Here is a 17,668-nt window from a genome sequence, read left to right as displayed (position 1 = left end):
AAACCAGAGAGTTTGTAAAGTGATCTAGGTGGATCGTCTGTCCTTGAATAAACCTCAGTCCTTAAATACGATTAAAGACTCAGACAGGGTGCCTGACTCTGTGCCAGGTTAAAAGTGAAGACTGCTCTAAAGACAAGAATGAAAAGGCTTTGGATCAGGCTGAATAATACAGCAGATTAAAACAAATCCATTGGTCGTTGTATGCTTATGAAAATGAATAATTGTGTGTTCAGCTGTTCTTTGTATTCAAACCATAATCCATACTGAGATTATACAGAAAATGCACATCTTTTACAAACATGGTGGTAATTTACTGAAGATTATGTTAGTATGATTTTACGATACCATACCCGGCTCCACTTTATAATCTGGATTAGAAGGATGTATTCTTCTTCTGCGGTGCAAAGGTCAAGGTCAGAGGAATGAAGGGAAGAAAGTCACCTGATTAAGAGTCTCTCATCCTCTGTTTACCATGCAGATAAAACCTAAGAATATACCTTTCTTAATCTTCTTAAGGTGTGTGTGGTAGGAGTTAGTCTTTGACTGCCCGATGGACACACACGCGCGCACACATGCAAACAAACGCACACACAAACCCACGCTGAGTCAGTCTCAGAGTCTTAGAGGACAACTTAATACCTGACACTAAGCAAGCGGCTTTTGTTTTCTTGACATTTGCTTTATGGTTTCTCACTTGGAGTCCATCTGCAGCCTCAACTGTTTGGCTGACAGCCTGGACAGCATGAGCATGTCTGGCCTCCTCAACCTCAGCGGCCTGGGCCGGATCTGCGGCTCCAGCAACGACATGGTGGTGCTGGACCGAGTCAAGAGGAAGAACTCTGTGAGGCGGATGTCGATCATCGAAGATGGGGAAATAGCCGAGGTCCTATATCTGATTCCCAAACAGTCCATGATGGAGCAGCTGCCTTTCCTCAACCCCAACGACTACATCGTGTGTGAGAAGCTGGCTTCCTCCACTTCAGACATGTTAGACAGTGAGTATTTACTGACCCTTACCTTATCCCTCCGTGGATCATTGGTTGTAGTGTTAGTAACTTTTCACAGTGCTCCATCTATTGTGGACATAAGTAAAAGAGTGGATCTTTAATGGAGTAAATGTGGAATAGCGATGAGATTGAACATTTTCTGCAAATTCATCAACACATCAATTATTTCTAGTCATTACTGAAGATTGTTGGTCCATCAGACAATAAAACAAGACATGTGACACATCATGTAAGAAATACAACTTTGTAAAAAAAAAAGCTTACACATCCAGACTTGACTGAGCCCTTGAGCATCAGTTCATCTGGCTGTGCTACCTTTATAAAAATGTTTTACTCTTTAGGCATTTAAACTGCCATCCAAAACATAATTCAGTTCACATTTAGCAGGAAATAAGTCCAACTTTTTGGTAAATATTGTGCTGCATTCAAAGGTCAAAGGGCAACAAGGCATGTTATTTAGCCTTCTGATTAAGCAACATAAGTCACACAAAAAAATAGGTCACTTCTATATAGATGGATGAGTCATTTCATGCTAGAGAGTGAATGTTTTAACACGAAATATCATCAACTGCTAATATAAGTACTGAGTCACGTGTGCTGAACAGCAGTGAAACCATAGATGCACAAAATGAATGTGTATCTGATAGTATTAAATGCATTATCAATATGGTTGATAGATAGATAAATAGAGATAGATACTTTATTGATCCCGAGGGAAATTCAAGTTGTTATCTAAAGATAAACGTGACCATTAACCCCCCCCCATCCCCAGGCCCCAATTCAAATTTTTTATTTTTTGTTTTGAAGCAATAACCGTCAGCAGTTTGTGAAGGGATTGCAGCCAAATTGAAATATTCTCTTGTTCAGCATGATTGAGGGCATGGTTCAGAAACACAATGTCACACCCACTGTCCTCTTTGAGAACACACACGCACGCACACACACACACACACACACACACACACGCTCTGGCCCTCTCGCTGTGTTTTGGCCAGCCCTCTTTTCTCTTGGACCAGCAGTCCAGTTAGTTGCTCTCCTCACTCTGACGTGCTGCAGAGAGCGCCGACAGACGAGCACAAAGCAGCTGTCATGAAAGAGAAAGGTAGACTTTTTTTTTTTTTTTTTTTTTTTAAATGACTGTTCGACACGAGTGTGTATGTTTGTTTTGTTGAGGCTGAAAAAGAAAGTGTGTCTGTTTGTTTTCTGTTTGTCCTTTCATACTGTATTTATGATTAATCCGAAACTTGTTAACAACTTCATCCTTTTAAACATGTTAACCTTCTAACTTTTTAACCTAAGAAGCTACACAGATGAGCATTTAAGGGGAAGACTTGAAACTTCTCTGTCTGATATCTCTGGTGAGATTATTACATCTTCAGTTCTATTAATGTCTTATTTTTAAACTGTTCAGACTTGAAATGTTTCTTAAACTAGACACTGAAAAAAGAGTTAAAAACTTTGGCTGCCAAATGGGTAAAAGTGTGAGCACAGCTGTCACAGCTAATCGTACATCATCATGGTTGGATAAGAACGACATGTGATCTCAACAATACTCGAGAAAGTCAACAGTGCTTTACCTTGATTATACTGTGAGGTAGCAACAGGGATAACAAGACACACATCTGTTTGTGTTCACTTTGTCAGACTGAAGTTATTCAGTCACTTGTGCAGCAGTAATAAGTGACGTCATGTTGTCCAAAAGAAAAACTTATTAACTAAAATGGCTGCATATTTACTTTACAGAAGAAGTTGAATGGAAAACTTTAAACTTCATTGAATATTTCAGAACCTTTGCTGTAACTTGTGATAGTGATCCTGAATCAAAACATGTATAAATCATTGCTTTGTCCACATACAGTAGTCTATATAATAATAACATAGTTATTATTAACAGTGTAAGAGAATCCAGGCTGCCGCCAGCATATGATCATGTGACCTTTTTGTTCAACCCCGGGTGGTCAAATTTAGAGCATACCTAACATTTCCTGTCTTTATGCTCACACATAAATAGACTCAGTTGTACTTTTACACTGAAACTTCTGGAAACTCAAAATAGAGCCTTTCATTCCCTCCACTCACCCGAGCTTCTTCCACAAATACACTCACAAACACCGATGCAGGTTTTCATAGCTGGAGATGGTAGTGTGATTAACTGTTGATCTCAAGTTTCTCTCCATTTGCTGTCCGTCTAAATCCACCGTTTGCTAAGACTTGACACCAGATCAGCTTCGCATTGTGGGAGAGATCAAGACAGAGTGGAGGACATTTTAGAATCCTGTTTTATATCCAGAGGAGTCCAGACACACACATCCTGTACTGTCTTCTTTTATTTGTACATAATTGATTCATTTCCTCTCCTCCTCCATCAGCGAGATCTCATCTGATATAAACACACAAGCTAAATTGTTACAGTCGTTTTCTCTAAGTCTTGTCATTAATTCATCCGTGTTGGGATCACAGCGCTGTCGTTAACGTCAGACATAAATATCTGAGGTATTCGAGGACAAAGGGCAGTGAAACTGCTGGGTTTCAATCATTATTCATTATTGTTTACCAAAATACATTAGGACTTTGTTAGGTATGGCAGGAGTAACAGTTAATTTTCATAAGATTTGAAGGCATGAATCAATGTTTTACTCGAATCACTATGTGTTTCTGTTGGCAGAAATATCATTTACCTTTTCAATATGAGTGTATCAGTTGTTTTTTTTTTTTACCACAGTGTAGTTCTGTTTTTCAGTTTTTATCCTTTTATTCGCCCTTTTACTTCTCTGTCTTTATCACTTCATTACTTTAAGTGTCTTTTCACAAACTAGACTCAATAATGCAGACTGAGTTAGAGCAGCTGTTCTGTAGTCAGTATTTTCACATCACATAATGTACACACTGAATCTGTACAATCAGTTACGGTGAACTTCATGTTGACCTTTGTGAAAGCTTGGTCTCTTAATCCAGTTTGTTACTGCATACTTGTAACCATAGCAACAAATCTCTCCTGTGGTGGGTCTGACTTGGGGCTGCATACCGACGGTGTCTGACTCAATTTTTGAGGAACTCGCAGGGAGTAGAAATAGTTCAAATAACATTTTCAATTCCAGCTTTGGGTGTGTGGACATATTTCTGTTTCAGTCAAATAAATGTAGTCATCCATGCTATTGCCGCTGGGATTAACTGAAGTGTATTTACAGTGTCGATGTTATTTTCTTTAGATTTGTTGAAATTTGTCTTGGACCTACCGTGTTTCAAAGAAAAAAGAAAGACTTACCTCATGTGTCTCGTTATCTATTTTTTGAGCTGTGTGTCGAAACACTGGGAGACAGAGCGCTCTGGACGTGCCACATTCTTTCCTCTCTCTCCTCTGCTAATCACATTCAAGACCTCTCAAGTGGGCAGTGATTAGATTGTACAGGCATCCACCGCTGCTGCTGCCATACAAACATGAAAGAGAGAGAAGGAAGAAGGTCACAATTTAATAACTACAGCAAAATCAAGGTTTGACAGACAAGTGTAAACGCTAATGTAGAATAACCAGAAGAGTTGTTTTATATATATCTTGACAGACACATTTTGACTTTTTGGAAACTCTTATTTTATTTTGGTACTCCTCAGAGTAATATGACTGTGTGTATGTCTGAGTTTCATGAGCGTGCTTTTCTGTGCCAAAACAAGGTTATTTTGTACATCACATTCAGTTATATAATCACTTACAGGACATTTTGTAAGGGACTGTTGTATTGTAATGACCAGATAGAAAAGGATAAACCTGCTGTCTGAATGACACAATGACAGGATTATGCTTCTGATTTGCTTTTTCCAATCACACCAAAACATTGAAAATGTGGTTTTACACACATCTGATATTTGTCTCAACATCAACTTCAAGGATTGGCCGAGCATGTTGTAAAAACATCAGTATTTTCCAGGTAATGGGATGAATTTGGCATTTCCATTAGGTTTCCTTTAGTGCCAGCATGTTAGAATGTTATGTAACCCAATATCATTGGTACTAGATTAACTTTCAATACAGACAGCCAGTATTTTTTTTATGATATTTTGCCAGTGGGGGCAACTTTTAAGGCATTATTTAGGGCCTTTGATTAAATGCTGATGGACAATACAGCCAACCATGGCATGTAAAAATACGCCTCTAAGAAGCAGTAGGCTAATAGCTATTTTATCAAAGTTTAATGGCTATTGTGTAGCTTCACAATGTCTGAATGAAACATTAGAGTTAAAAAAAAAAAGGGGGCCTTCCCTACAGGAGATACATGAAGAATTCAACCAATTGCTCTTTTGCAGGCATTTCACAATAGCTAGCAGACAATGATAATAAATTTAGCTTGCTCTTTCTCCCCTTAGTCCTTCACAATCTCGACAGCCATGCGTGTCCTCCGGATGGGAAACGTGGCATCCAGTGCTTCAGATGTGGGGATCCATGCAAGGGAGAGGTACTGCGTGTCCAGAACAGCTACTTCCACATAAAGTGTTTCTCATGCAAGGGTGAGTACCATCTTCAGTTGGCCTGTGTTTAGACCAGTGCTGGGCTCTCTGAAGGTGTTGTATAGCAAAATTGGTTATTTGGTCCAACTTGACAGCAAGTACCGGTAATTTAAAAGAAATACTAATGAGCAGTGGAGATGAATTTGTGTCATGCCTTGTTAACATGTTATTACAGAAATGAAGACTCCAGGGGACAGAGGTGCAGGATAATCCCTGTGGTTATGTCGCTTATTGGCTTGACATACTGTGTACAGAGTCTACAGTCTTCTTAGCAGTATCCATAGGTCCCTTTGCTGAATATTGATTCTCCTCCAAACATTTGCTGTCTCTCTTCAGCTGAGAAATCCAACCCCCAACTTTTCTTTTTTTTTTTTTATCAAGGGTGGTCTGTAGGATGAAAGTCATTAGAGGCCTTATGATGTGATGATCATAAATAGGTGTCTCGTAACATTTAAAATTTTGGGTAGCAGTAAGTGTTTTTTATTAAGCAGAGGGTTCTTCTCATTCATTAGTCAGCGCGCATACATTAATACATTTCTATGCGGTTGTTTTGAAAGCCTCCCGGGTTGTCACACAGTCATTCTCAGGGATTACTCTGTTTCGTAGCAAACATATTTCCTCAGCATGCTTTTGTCTGCACTAATTGAATCAGACAAGCTTCTCATGTTGTTCCCCCTTTCATTGCATTGTGATGGTGATTACGGCGGAGAGGAAACAAAGAGACTCTCAGTACTTTTGCAGAACTTTAACAGTGAGGAGACCTATAGGAACTGAAGGGGTATTTGGCCGTCACTGAATCAGACATTGCTTTAAAAGTGTTTCACTTTGAATGGGATTAATTTAAATTTAAATCAGCTGTTTGGGAAGAGCGAGAGAAATGTTGTCCTTTTTTTTTTTAATGCACACACATTATATTGAGGTAAATGTAACTTTGTGGAGCTCAAAGAAGAGTTGTGACAATAACTTATTGATTTTGTCTATCAGTATCCTTATTTTGAAACAAAACGTAATTTTCACTATTACCTTTAGCCATGCATCAAACAGTAAGTGAATTCATTTGTCTGTCATTACTTCATAACAAATGATGAAAATGAAGATTCATGTCTTTTATTCAGATTTAAAAAAATAAATAAATCCATGCACAGCCACATTCAGATAGAAAAGGAGCAACAATAATCTGCCCTTGGCATCTCAGTGCTCTTTGTTGTTCTGAAATGGGTGGGCTGATATCAAATGACTCAGAACAAACTGAGACGTAACCTCGCCCACCTGTCAGTAACTTGTCACTGGGCTGATCTTTAAATATACTCACACACTAACACAGGCACACAGAACCAAACACACAATCACACACAAACATTGACCCTGCTCGGATAACATGTATGTCATCCCCTTAAATAACTTGTTGATGTCTACCTATGAGAACAGGAACAAAGAAAATGTGACACTTTATTTTGGTAAATGGTTACTCACCATTAAACTTAAAGCCTAGTCTTGCTGATTTGGGTGCTAATTTATTGTGGGGACAGAATCAGCAACACTCTCTGTGACACATAGTTTAAAGATTTTTTTTTGAAATATTACATTTCTTTGTCAGTGATTTCTGTCAAAAACAAATCTTGATGCATCTATTCTTCTGTGTGTGTGTGTGTGTGTGTGTGTGTGTGTGTGTGTGTGTGTGTGTGTGTGTGTGTGTGTGTGTGTGTGTGTGTGTGTGTGTGTGTGTGTGTGTGTGTGTGTGTGTGTGTGTGTGTGTGTGTGTGTGTGTGTGTGCGCAGTATGTGGCTGTGACCTGGCTCAGAGTGGTTTCTTCACAAAGAATGGTGACTACCTTTGCCCGCTGGACTTCCAGAGGCTCCATGGCACGCTCTGCAGCAGCTGTGGGGAGTTTGTGGAGGGAGAGGTGGTCACAGTCCTGGGCAAGACGTACCACCCATCATGCTTTGTGTGCACTCTTTGCAAGTAATTCACACTTTCAGTTATTAAATTCTAATTCGAGAAACAACTTCTTTTTCAAAAAACAACAACTGTGAGTCCTACCTTCGTGCCTATATTTGTTTTTCAGACAGCGCTTTCCTGCGGGGGATTGTGTCACCTTCAGTGGAAAAGACTGCCTCTGTCAGCGATGTATTCGACCCGTGTCACCCACTCCCAACAAAGTCAGCTATCCCAGCAGTAAGTTCATTCTTATTGAATGAATGCTCCAAACAAAGGACATTTTAGTCAGTTTAAAAATATGGATTGATGCATTTTACAAATAGATGCAAAGACTTGATCCTCTGCAGATGTCATTTAAAAGCAGACCAATCATTGACAGTTGTCCAGTTTGGCATCTTTGTTTACTTTCTTCTAAGTGATTCATGAGCCTGTGGAGATGAAAACAAGTGTGTAAGTCCTGTCATGTGATTGTTTGGATGTACTATTTCGATTAAGGCTAACACATGGTCAGCATCCATCCAGGAGATCACTCGTAATTTCTTGAAAGGCCTTTCTGTCCTCGGTCAGTCCCAGGAATAGCGGTGAAGCACTTTCTCTAAGTCTAGTCTTAATCCCTCCTGGCGCACTGAATAAATCTTTTTCACAACACTGAGTTTACATTACCTTAGAAAAATCAGTCAACCTCTTGGATCTGTCCAGGTCAAGTCTGTTCTAATAAGAGAAAGAATAGAAGGCTGCCCTCCACTTAGACTATAAATAGAAGAGGGATCACTAGAGGATCCAGACTCGCAGAGCCTTTGGATTACCAGGATCCCCCTATGGGACTTAACAGAAAGTTGAGTTCTGTATTGACAAATGGACTTTTATTGGTTGGTTTATACAATTCAATAATAAACCAGGCAGGTGCTCCCAGATAGAAGCTGGAAGTATGTCCAGTGTTTAATCTTGCCTTAAATGTGTGTGTTTTCAGATTGCTCTGGCTGCGGCAGAGACATAAAGAACGGACAGGCTCTGTTAGCCATGGCTGGTCACTGGCACCTCGGCTGCTTCAAGTGTAAAATCTGCAACAAAGTGCTGAGTGGAGAATACATCAGCAAGTAAATGACTTGTCTCATTCACAATTCTTCTATCTACCTTCTCTCTTTTATCTTTAAGTGTTCTTTAGCCGCTTTAACACATATATGTTTTGTCTTTCAGAGATGGTGTTCCATACTGTGAGAGGGATTACCAGTATCAGTTTGGGGTACAATGTCATGAATGCCAGAAGTTTATAACTGGAAAAGTCTTAGAGGTGAGAAATATCAACTGTCATTGAAGGCCTTGATTTACTCTGTGATTGCCTCTTGTGATGATTTCTCAAAAGTGTAATGGACATGATTTGACCAAAACAACATGTAAATGATTTAATTCTTTATTTACTGGTTGTTTATTTAGGTTATAAGAACCACTTATGATGCAGAATGTAACTAACAAAACTATGCTTAATCGTAAAGCTCTTTATATATTCTTTCCCCAATTTCTACAAATGATCTGAAAACAAAAAATAAGTACCTGGACATTTAGGTGGCATTATGCAGAGTGAAGCATGTTCAGAGTTTATTTTGACAAATTTCAGCTGAAGTGGAAATGTGTTTCATAAAAACCACCTGTAATGACTTTAAACTCTTTGCAGTGAGGAGAGTAACATGTACTTGTTCACATTTGGCAATAAATTCTAATTCTTTTGCTTCTGACCTCGATCGTCCAGGCAGGGCACAAACATTATCACCCCAGCTGTGCCAGATGCAGCCGCTGTGACAAAACCTTTAAAGAAGGGGAAGAAATGTTTCTGCAAGGTCAGTTTGAGAAAGCATCCATGCAGATATACATGTATTCACACACAGGCATTTCTTTGGCACGCTGTAATCTATTTTATAATTATTACTCAGATGCTGTCTCTAAATTACTGTCCCTGCCTTGACAGGAAAAACTATTTGGCACCCTAATTGCAGAGACATCAGCAGCAGAACGGAGGATAACTACAGGGTAAGATCTCAGTGAAACATATGTTTTACATGTGTTACTGCAGAGAGCATGTAAGTGGGATATTAGTGTAAGTTCTTATGATGACATGAACGCTGCCATTTTTATTTGTCATTCTCTTCCTCCCCAGGTCAGCAGACAAAAAACACCTTGTCTTGATTTCTATTACCCCTCACGTGAACTCAAGGTTAATATTGTGAAAGAGCCTGTCAGTCGTTTGCACTGATTGTAGTTTTCCTATAGTGAGTGGGCTTACATGGGCTTAATCTTGCCTCTTGAGATTAACAGCACTTGTTTGTTTCACATGTGATGTGAACATGTTGCTCACTGGGCCAGCCAGTTAGATCTCTTGTTTGATTATTAAAAAAAACAAAAAAAACAACCACCTTTGAATAATTTGAACAAGATTGCTTTAAATGAGTTACATTTTTCCTTTGAAAAATGGTGAAGTGGAGGTTTAATATGTAGAGTGCTTGTAAAGGTTATGCAAAAATAGTGCAACTTGAATGCATACCTTTCATTAGGAGCTGGCTGTGTGGAATATGAATGTTGCTACATTCTTGTTTGTGTTCTTTACTGTCGTCTACTGCACACTGAAGTATACACCTTGTGTTGAAGACAATGGAAACCCCAATCAAATGTAACTTTATACTTTTGGGAGTTAAGCACATTGGGTCTGAATTTGGTTTGCTAAAGTTTTTAAGATAATTACAAAATCACAAAATAAACATCAGCTAGCTCATCATAATACAACTCGGTAAAGTCACATTTTCATTGATGCAAATAATGAGTGTCGGCCAAAATAGGTTATTTATTTATTTTTAGCTGTGGGTGTTTAATGTGGGCTCTTGATGATACACTTTGTACTGTGGGGGTACTCTTTTATCTCTTTGCTGATTTTGTCCTGTTCTTGTAAAAGTCTGGGGTTTTTTAAAAACTTTTTTTTTTTTTCATGATGCTGTCTTTTAACAGAAACAACATGTTGCTCATCGAGCATCTTGCACTGAAAAATGAACAAAAAAAGCTGTTTCTGCAGAGTGCTATCAATCAATTTATTTGACATCTACTACTGACTGACATTTCAGTCAAATAATTTTCTAGTTGATAGTCTGGTTGCTTTAATAGGTAATAAATAGATTACCTGCCTCATGGCTAGTTTAAAGGAACTAAAAGTTGAGTAGTGACGCTCTTAGTAACACTGGGCCGTTATTTGGCTTTGCATTAGAACTTTGGGAAATAAATTAACCTCAGCTAACACTGCACAGCTGCTATCTACTGTATGCTATGGATAGCAAAGCATTTTGTAACTTACAGTTTGCAGAGTTCTTCCTTCCTCCTCAGATTCTACCTTGAACAGCTCATACATACTGTTACGGTCTGCCTTACGCTTATTCTCACATTGACTTTTGTTGTGCACGAGCCGGGGGGGGGATGTCAATCAAAAGAGGAGCCTTCACACCAACACAGTCTCCAAGAATGGTCTAAACAGCAAAGGAGTTTCTGACAGTTGTGGATATTTAGTTCAATTTATATTTGTGAAGGCTTTTTGGGACTAAAACATTTTTTAATGATTTGAGGGTTTTTTTTGTTTTAAGACTTATTTCTACAAGTATTAATACATAGAAAACTGTTCCTTTCATTTTATTCTACACATGATTGTTCATGACACCAGGACAGGACAGTACACTGCTTCATAAAAATCCTAAAAGGTGCTTTTACACAAATGAGAAGACACAAGTTGTGAGTTGTCAAAACTGACCTCTGTATTTATTTATTTTTCTTCAGCCGACATCCTCATCTGAAAGCTCGTCTTCGAGACCTGGCTCGTGCACCCCAGGGAGTCCTGGTCGAACTATCTGCGTAAGTTAACAATGTCAATTTTGCTTCTTCTGTGGTGCACAATCCACCGCTGGTTGATTTATAATTTATCCTTTATTCAAACAGCGGAATCGCATGGACAAAGGGTCTCTCATGCAAGATGTTGCTTTTTGACAGTAAATGTAGAATTAAAAGACGTTTTTTTATAACGAAGGTTTTCAGCTTTACCTTGACTGGTCGGAACTAGTTTCATCTTGCCCATGAGACAAAAATGGGGTTTCAATTGTGGTTGAATGATGCATAAATAATTCCTCAATGTAATAATAAAATCACAGCAAAAGATCAACCACATATTGAATGAGAGTTTAGATAAATTTGCTCAATCAATTTGAATTTGCTGGCAATTCAGATTGTATTTAATTTAAAAAAATAAAATAAATAAGAATAATAATCCAGTGCTTTCAGTGTCCTTTTGATTCCTCCACTTAGCTTGTCATGATCCAAACCCTGGTGATTTACTGTGTGGAATAAACTTCACATCCATTAAAACACCTGTAAAATATGAGACAACAAATAATTACTTTTTGAATACTGAGAGTGTGAAAAACACTTTGAAACAGAAACAGGATACAGATAATGTTTATCTGTTCACATCTTGTGCCAATGTGAGACATGAGAAATGAAAAATGGTGTTGTTGGATTCAAGTTTCATTCCTCCATGATGTGATGTAATGAGTGACCTTGACCCTTTACTGTATGCTCCCTTTATCTTCCCTCTCTGTGTCCTTCTCCTTACTCCTTTCCTCACTCCTTTCCTCCCCTCTCCTGGTCCCAGGCAAAAGTAGATAATGAGATCATTGATTACCGAGCCTTAGCGGCGATTCCCAGAGTCAAGGCTATATATGATATAGAGCATCCTGATATGATATCTTATAAGAGTGTGAACGACACCCCCTCTACTTTGGACAACAAGAGCCAAAGACAGGACAGGCAGAGCCCTGCAGAGGTAACTCCATCTTATGCTCCAAACTTTGATCCACTGACAAGTTGCGTGTCATAGTTTGGTGTCTTTTTTTCTTGGTTTGATGCACTAGTCAAACCAAGTGAGGTTTTGTCTTGTCCTTTTGATATGTGACTGTGTTTGGCCCATTATGCAAAGGACTTAGATTTAAAATGAGGTACATTTTTCTCAGCATGTTTTCCATCTGAGTGTTTCTGCACCAACAAAGACCTGAATGTTTTATCAAGATAAGGCAGGCAGGATCTGTAACAGTCCTCTTCGGAAGTGTATTAGTATGAAGTGAATCTGAATTTGACGTGTCTGTAAGGTTCTTTCCTTACTCTGGTATTAGTAAAGTTTGGTTATTAATGATAGAAATGACACCACAAAACAAACAATGATAGTCTCTTGGGCAGCTAAAAACTCTTAAATGCTAGCATCACCAATCAGTGATTCCTGACAGTTTTAAAGGTTATTGACCATTTGAACGTTGATTGAGTGTCAGTTTTTGGTTTCAGGACTTCATTGAAGGGTGTATAGGGATTTTATTTTCGGCAACTTGAGGGAGTTAGCATTGTATTAATAAAGTTAAAGCTTTCGCCACACTTAGCTAGCATACATTTGTGAACATATATTAGCTAACATTAGCTAACTACTTTTACTTTCAGTGACCAATCAAATTAAATAAAAAATCCATTAACAGGGCTTCTTCATGATCTATCACTGAATTAGATGTCTCAAGCACAACATTTAGGGCTGTATTACACTGATTTACATTACTAACCTTACTATCAGAGAATGTTTGCTCGCTAAATGTGGAGACAACTCATAAACAAAAATCTTAAGTATTTAATGGCTTCTTGAAACTAGCCTCCTTTGACCCCTACCCCCTCCCCCTTTTATGTCTTTATGTGAAAACCTCGTAACTCCAAATTTAGTTACTTATTTTCACATGTAGCTAAACTATTTCATTTAAAATTACATAAAAGTATACCCTCAAAGAAAACATTTTAAATTCTGAAACTCAAGGTTGTTTTCATGATATGAGACTTGGAGTTACTGTGTTTTCACCACATGTTTCTGCATAATGGTTGTTTTAAAGATAACTACTGAACATTTGTTTTCTTTTCTAATGTTTTTTCAATGTATTTAGTCACCAGGAAATGTATCTGGAACGACTGAGGTAAAGAAACTGTTTTATTTAAGTCCTTGCATAAACATATTTAAGAGATATGAGAATGTACCCTGGCCCCTGTAAAATTAAATGAAATCACTTGAAGAGCTTTGGTTTTTGTGATTTTAACTCTGTTTTTCCTTTATAATTTAAAGGACAGTTTAGAAATTAGGAAGTACATACCACAATCTGCAAGCCACGGATCTTTTGGATGTGGGGTGCACACTCGTCACAGCTACACCCCAGCACTGTCCAGATCCCCACAACACTTCCACAGGCCAGGTGAGAGATGAGATTCAAGTGTCTCATTTCCTTCACCATCTTTAAAAAGATTTCCGAAATCCTTCTCTTCTCACTTTTTCTTCAGCAACCTCAAACTCTCCTCCACTTTCTTTCCACTTTTTTCCCCCTGTATAACAAGCAGGGTTGAAGCCCTCTCCCTCTTTAGTCTCTGACAACAAAATCAGCAACCCCACCTCCCCTTTATTTCACCCCACACTCCCTCACTCCAAAGGTAAGATCCCCCATCTGCTTTGCAATTCCTCTTTTCTAATTCCTCTTGCTTTGATAAGTGTTTTGTTCTACTTTTCCTATTAAACACTTGAGAGAAAATCCGCAATCTATGCCCTATAATGCAAGGGAAAATGGTGAGTGCGATGGTAAAATTAACTCTAAGAAGTTAAAATTAACTAAGTAGTAAAAACAAAGAAATTTAAAGATGGGATTTGAAGTCTAGTCATGTCTGTGAACAACTTTGTTTTTAGAAACACTGAGCCATCTAGTGGTCAAAGTTCAAAGAAACTATCACCTGCCCACACAACTGAGTTCACTTTATGAGAGTTTATTGTATGAGACAGCTCAACACACACACACACACACACACACACACACACACACAAGCAAGCTGCTACCTCACTCTCACTTTCTCCTTTATTTTTCGACCCATATTCACCTTGAGTACATCTAAAAATAAACGTGTTGAAATTGACATCAAAGTCGTGGCTATATATAGCCTGTTTGGTTTGATAGAATATTTTTGAAATTCGTGTTTCCTACTTTAGTCAACATTCCACTGCAGCTGTTCCTATTTATAGCAGCGCTGTGCATATTTTAAAGCCTGTGTGTGTGTGTGTGTGAGTGTGTGTGTGTGTTTGTGTGTGTGTTTGTGTGTCTGAGTGTGTGACTGCCTGCCTTGATTTTTGTTTAAAATGGCAAGCAGTGTGTTACTGCATTTAACCAGAGTCACCTGAACTGATTTGAAGCATTAGATTCTTCATGATGATAATCATTTCAGAAAATGACATGTTCAAATGCTACTCCGAATTGATTCTGGTACAATTCTGTTCTTTTAATTAGACTAAAATTGTTTTATATTATTTCGTGCCTTATATCCCCCTAACTATTATGTATTCCTTTTTTTTCCAATAATATTTGACAGGATGAGCAAAATCAGGTTCTTATATTACTGCATATGTTATTTGATATTGAAACACTAGTCATACTACTGTAGCATTTCAGTCCCAATCAGTACCATTATTTCTCTTTTTATATCAAAACAAAATTCTACTTTTGTTGTATTTTGTCTCAGTTTCTGTATGTTATTTGACAATAACAATAACTAATATCGAAAGAAAGAAAAGTGCTGAGTGGACAACTCCATGCATTTGAACCCCCAGAGTATAAATCCTGACTAAATGCACAAGTTCTACTGCGTAATAGTAATATTATTATTTACATATTCTGCTGATGCTCAACTCCTCTCTATTGGCAGATGAAGGCTTCAACATGTACAGGAGGCCTCCGATTTATAAACAGAAAGGTAAAATATGAGTCTGTCGTCTTTCAAGTCATCTTTAAAGACATAAGCTGCTTAAAACAGTGTCACTGTTCTGATAGCTGCCTATCATTGTCTGAACTATCCTCTCTTATACAATTTTATTGCTAAATATCATAACCAAATATCTTAATGTGTCCTCATATGAGTCTCTAATTTACATTGATTTCATAATGTCTATATCTTTATAGCATCACTATTTCTGTACTTCTTTAAGTTGAATGCTTCTGTTTTAATCCTAAAAGCTGAGCCAGAGAAAGGATGTGAAAACTAACCACGGCTAGAAATCTTTATGCATGGCATATGCTTTGTATTTAATGTATGAAGCAATGTTCACAATTTTTTTTTTTTTTTTAAATGGCTAAGTACCTAATAAACTTGAATCGGCTTATATTACACTTTCAATAAAAGTTAGTGAGCTAAAACTACTTATAGGGTGTTTAAGGGTTTAAAATGCATTCTGTTTAAATTGAAGTCACAACTATAGACAACAATTTACATTAATTTCTTTCTTGAGTTTTAGCAGTTGCACATTAGACGGGTCAACATGTTACATCCTTGTATTTGTTTTGCGAGATGCTTTAGACCGTGCATCAGGGCACCTATTGGCTGTTTGACCCCTCCAGAGTTCAAACTAGGTGATGTAAGGTCACAGTACAATATAAGCCGGGATACAAGCTATTTACTATAAGCTGCAGGTAACCCGTTAAAGTATACAAGTTTGATCTCAAAGAGTCAAATAGGGTTATGGAGAACCTCAAGATGGAGAAGTGTTAAGAATCCCCTCTCAAAGAAGAAATAGGGAAAGCTAATTAAAGAACTTTGTGATGTCTATTTTTCGCAGTGAGTCTGATCTAATTTAAGCAGAGACCTGAGTCTGACTCCATGTGCTAATCTGTCTGCTGTTTCACTTTAACGTAGAGCCTAATTACCCCACATCCCAAACATTCTCCCTGCCCGGATACGGTCGCAACGGTCTCAATCCGGTAAGCACAACACAGCTGATACCTGACTTTAAAACGATGAAACTGCAATTTTTTTGAAGTCAAGGCAACTTCCATGATTTATACTTCGACGTATCTGTACACACTGCAAAAAAGATGAGCTGTAGTTGTACACAGAACTGATGTTTTCTGCTCGACTAAGACACACATTTGAGTTGTTGTGTCAGTCTTTATTCTTGTAAACTGTGGACAAAATAGAGGTTTGAATGTGTTTTCTTTTCATGCAGCCAAGGTCGGCTGATTTCTCCAACTACAACAGTGACAGATTCAAAGGTAGTTGTGAAGGTCGTTGTGTATGTAGTTACCATGTCCATCAATGTTGTTATCAATCAGCGGGTGAATCAATTAGATTTTAATCCTTTTTTTTTCTTTTCCTTTCTCTTCAGACTTTAAGGTATGTTAGAAGAACCTGAGTGGAGGGATCTCAATCTTCATCCGTCCCTCTCCTGTTTACTGCTTCCTCTTCGCTGTCTGCATGAGCACGTTTTTTATGAAGTGTTTATTCCACTCAGTTTCGGTGCAAAGTGCACTAATAGGTTTCTTTAGTGAAACCTCCTTTATTGCACTTTGCACGGGACTCTTTGACTTTCATTTTCATTATTCGACCAGTAAGTTTGGAGCTCTCAGTGACTAATCCTGTCATGACATTTTTCCCCGGTGCATGTGTTTGCTTCATACTGTAGCTCACCCATGGCGGTCCATATCCATTAACGTATATGGACAGAGGGGTGTCTATGCCTAATTTGTTGGAACCAAAAGCAAGTATTATTATTATTTTTATGGTTGTTGATTTTGCCACTGATAAATTCAGAGGTTTTTTTTGTGTGCTCAAAACAAAACCTAAACTACTAATATTTGTTTGATATACAATGGAAGCACAGATGAAGTTATGCTTTAGCATGATCCAGTAAAGGAGAGAACTTCTTGTTCCATGGTGCTTTATTCTGAAGTTTCAAGGACACTTCTTTATCACACACAATGTTTGAAAGCATTATGAAAGTCATGACTATTTCTACTAAGAACATACTCCTAGCTGAATTCTTGACCCTTACGGCTGATTCTACAGATTATAAGCATCCGAGATAAGATTACACAAGAGGCATGCTACAGTGCAATATGTTCCATCTTCTCTCTTTATCTCAGAGCTCTTATATATTAGGTTCAGTTGTTTGCCAATGAACTAATAGAGAACTGTCTTTGTTATGTCAAGGTCTATCCCTATGAAATACTCAAAATAGCAAGCAGAGGAGTGAAGCTTCCCAGGGATGTGGACAGAACACGACTCGAGGTACTGTAACATGTAAGAAGGCAAAGAAAAATAAAGTGTGGAATAAAATCAAATCGTCGCTCGAAGAAGCTTGCCACGTGATC

At 38.1% G+C, this 17,668-nt stretch overlaps 1 protein-coding gene across 2 annotated transcripts; it reads left to right on the top strand.

The window, feature by feature from the left end:
• The first annotated feature begins 645 nt into the window (after nucleotides 1–645).
• On the top strand, nucleotides 646–17,579 carry LOC306842283 (actin-binding LIM protein 1-like). Of its 2 annotated transcripts, none has more exons than XM_079372442.1 (18): nucleotides 646–995; nucleotides 5,367–5,507; nucleotides 7,286–7,469; nucleotides 7,573–7,682; nucleotides 8,416–8,542; nucleotides 8,643–8,736; nucleotides 9,193–9,280; nucleotides 9,409–9,470; nucleotides 9,598–9,654; nucleotides 11,253–11,327; nucleotides 12,121–12,291; nucleotides 13,439–13,468; nucleotides 13,615–13,741; nucleotides 13,884–13,973; nucleotides 15,231–15,278; nucleotides 16,215–16,279; nucleotides 16,525–16,570; nucleotides 16,684–17,579. In XM_079372442.1, the coding sequence occupies exons 1-18, from the start codon at nucleotides 683–685 to the stop codon at nucleotides 16,698–16,700; spliced, it is 1,845 nt and encodes a 614-aa protein (XP_079228568.1). In that variant the 5' UTR covers nucleotides 646–682; the 3' UTR covers nucleotides 16,701–17,579. The 2 variants fall into 2 exon arrangements, with proteins under 2 accessions (XP_079228568.1, XP_079228569.1); XM_079372443.1 differs by lacking the exon at nucleotides 646–995 and adding an exon at nucleotides 2,009–2,109.
• Nucleotides 17,580–17,668: the final 89 nt, after the last annotated feature.

This window comes from Symphodus melops (genome assembly GCF_947650265.1).
Source record: "Symphodus melops genome assembly, chromosome: 21".
NCBI classification, from domain to species: Eukaryota; Metazoa; Chordata; class Actinopteri; order Labriformes; family Labridae; genus Symphodus; species Symphodus melops.
Note: the sequence above shows the minus strand (reverse complement) of the source record. Positions and strands in the feature narration are given on the sequence as shown.

Excerpts from the sequence above, each read along its gene's own strand:
- LOC306842283 (XM_079372442.1), top strand. The coding sequence starts at position 683 with ATGGTTTCTCACTTGGAGTCCATCTGCAGCCTCAACTGTTTGGCTGAC. Across the intron at positions 996-5,366 it reads CACTTCAGACATGTTAGACA|TCCTTCACAATCTCGACAGC; the intron begins GTGAGTATTTAC and ends TTCTCCCCTTAG. Across the intron at positions 9,655-11,252 it reads ACCCCTCACGTGAACTCAAG|CCGACATCCTCATCTGAAAG; the intron begins GTTAATATTGTG and ends ATTTTTCTTCAG.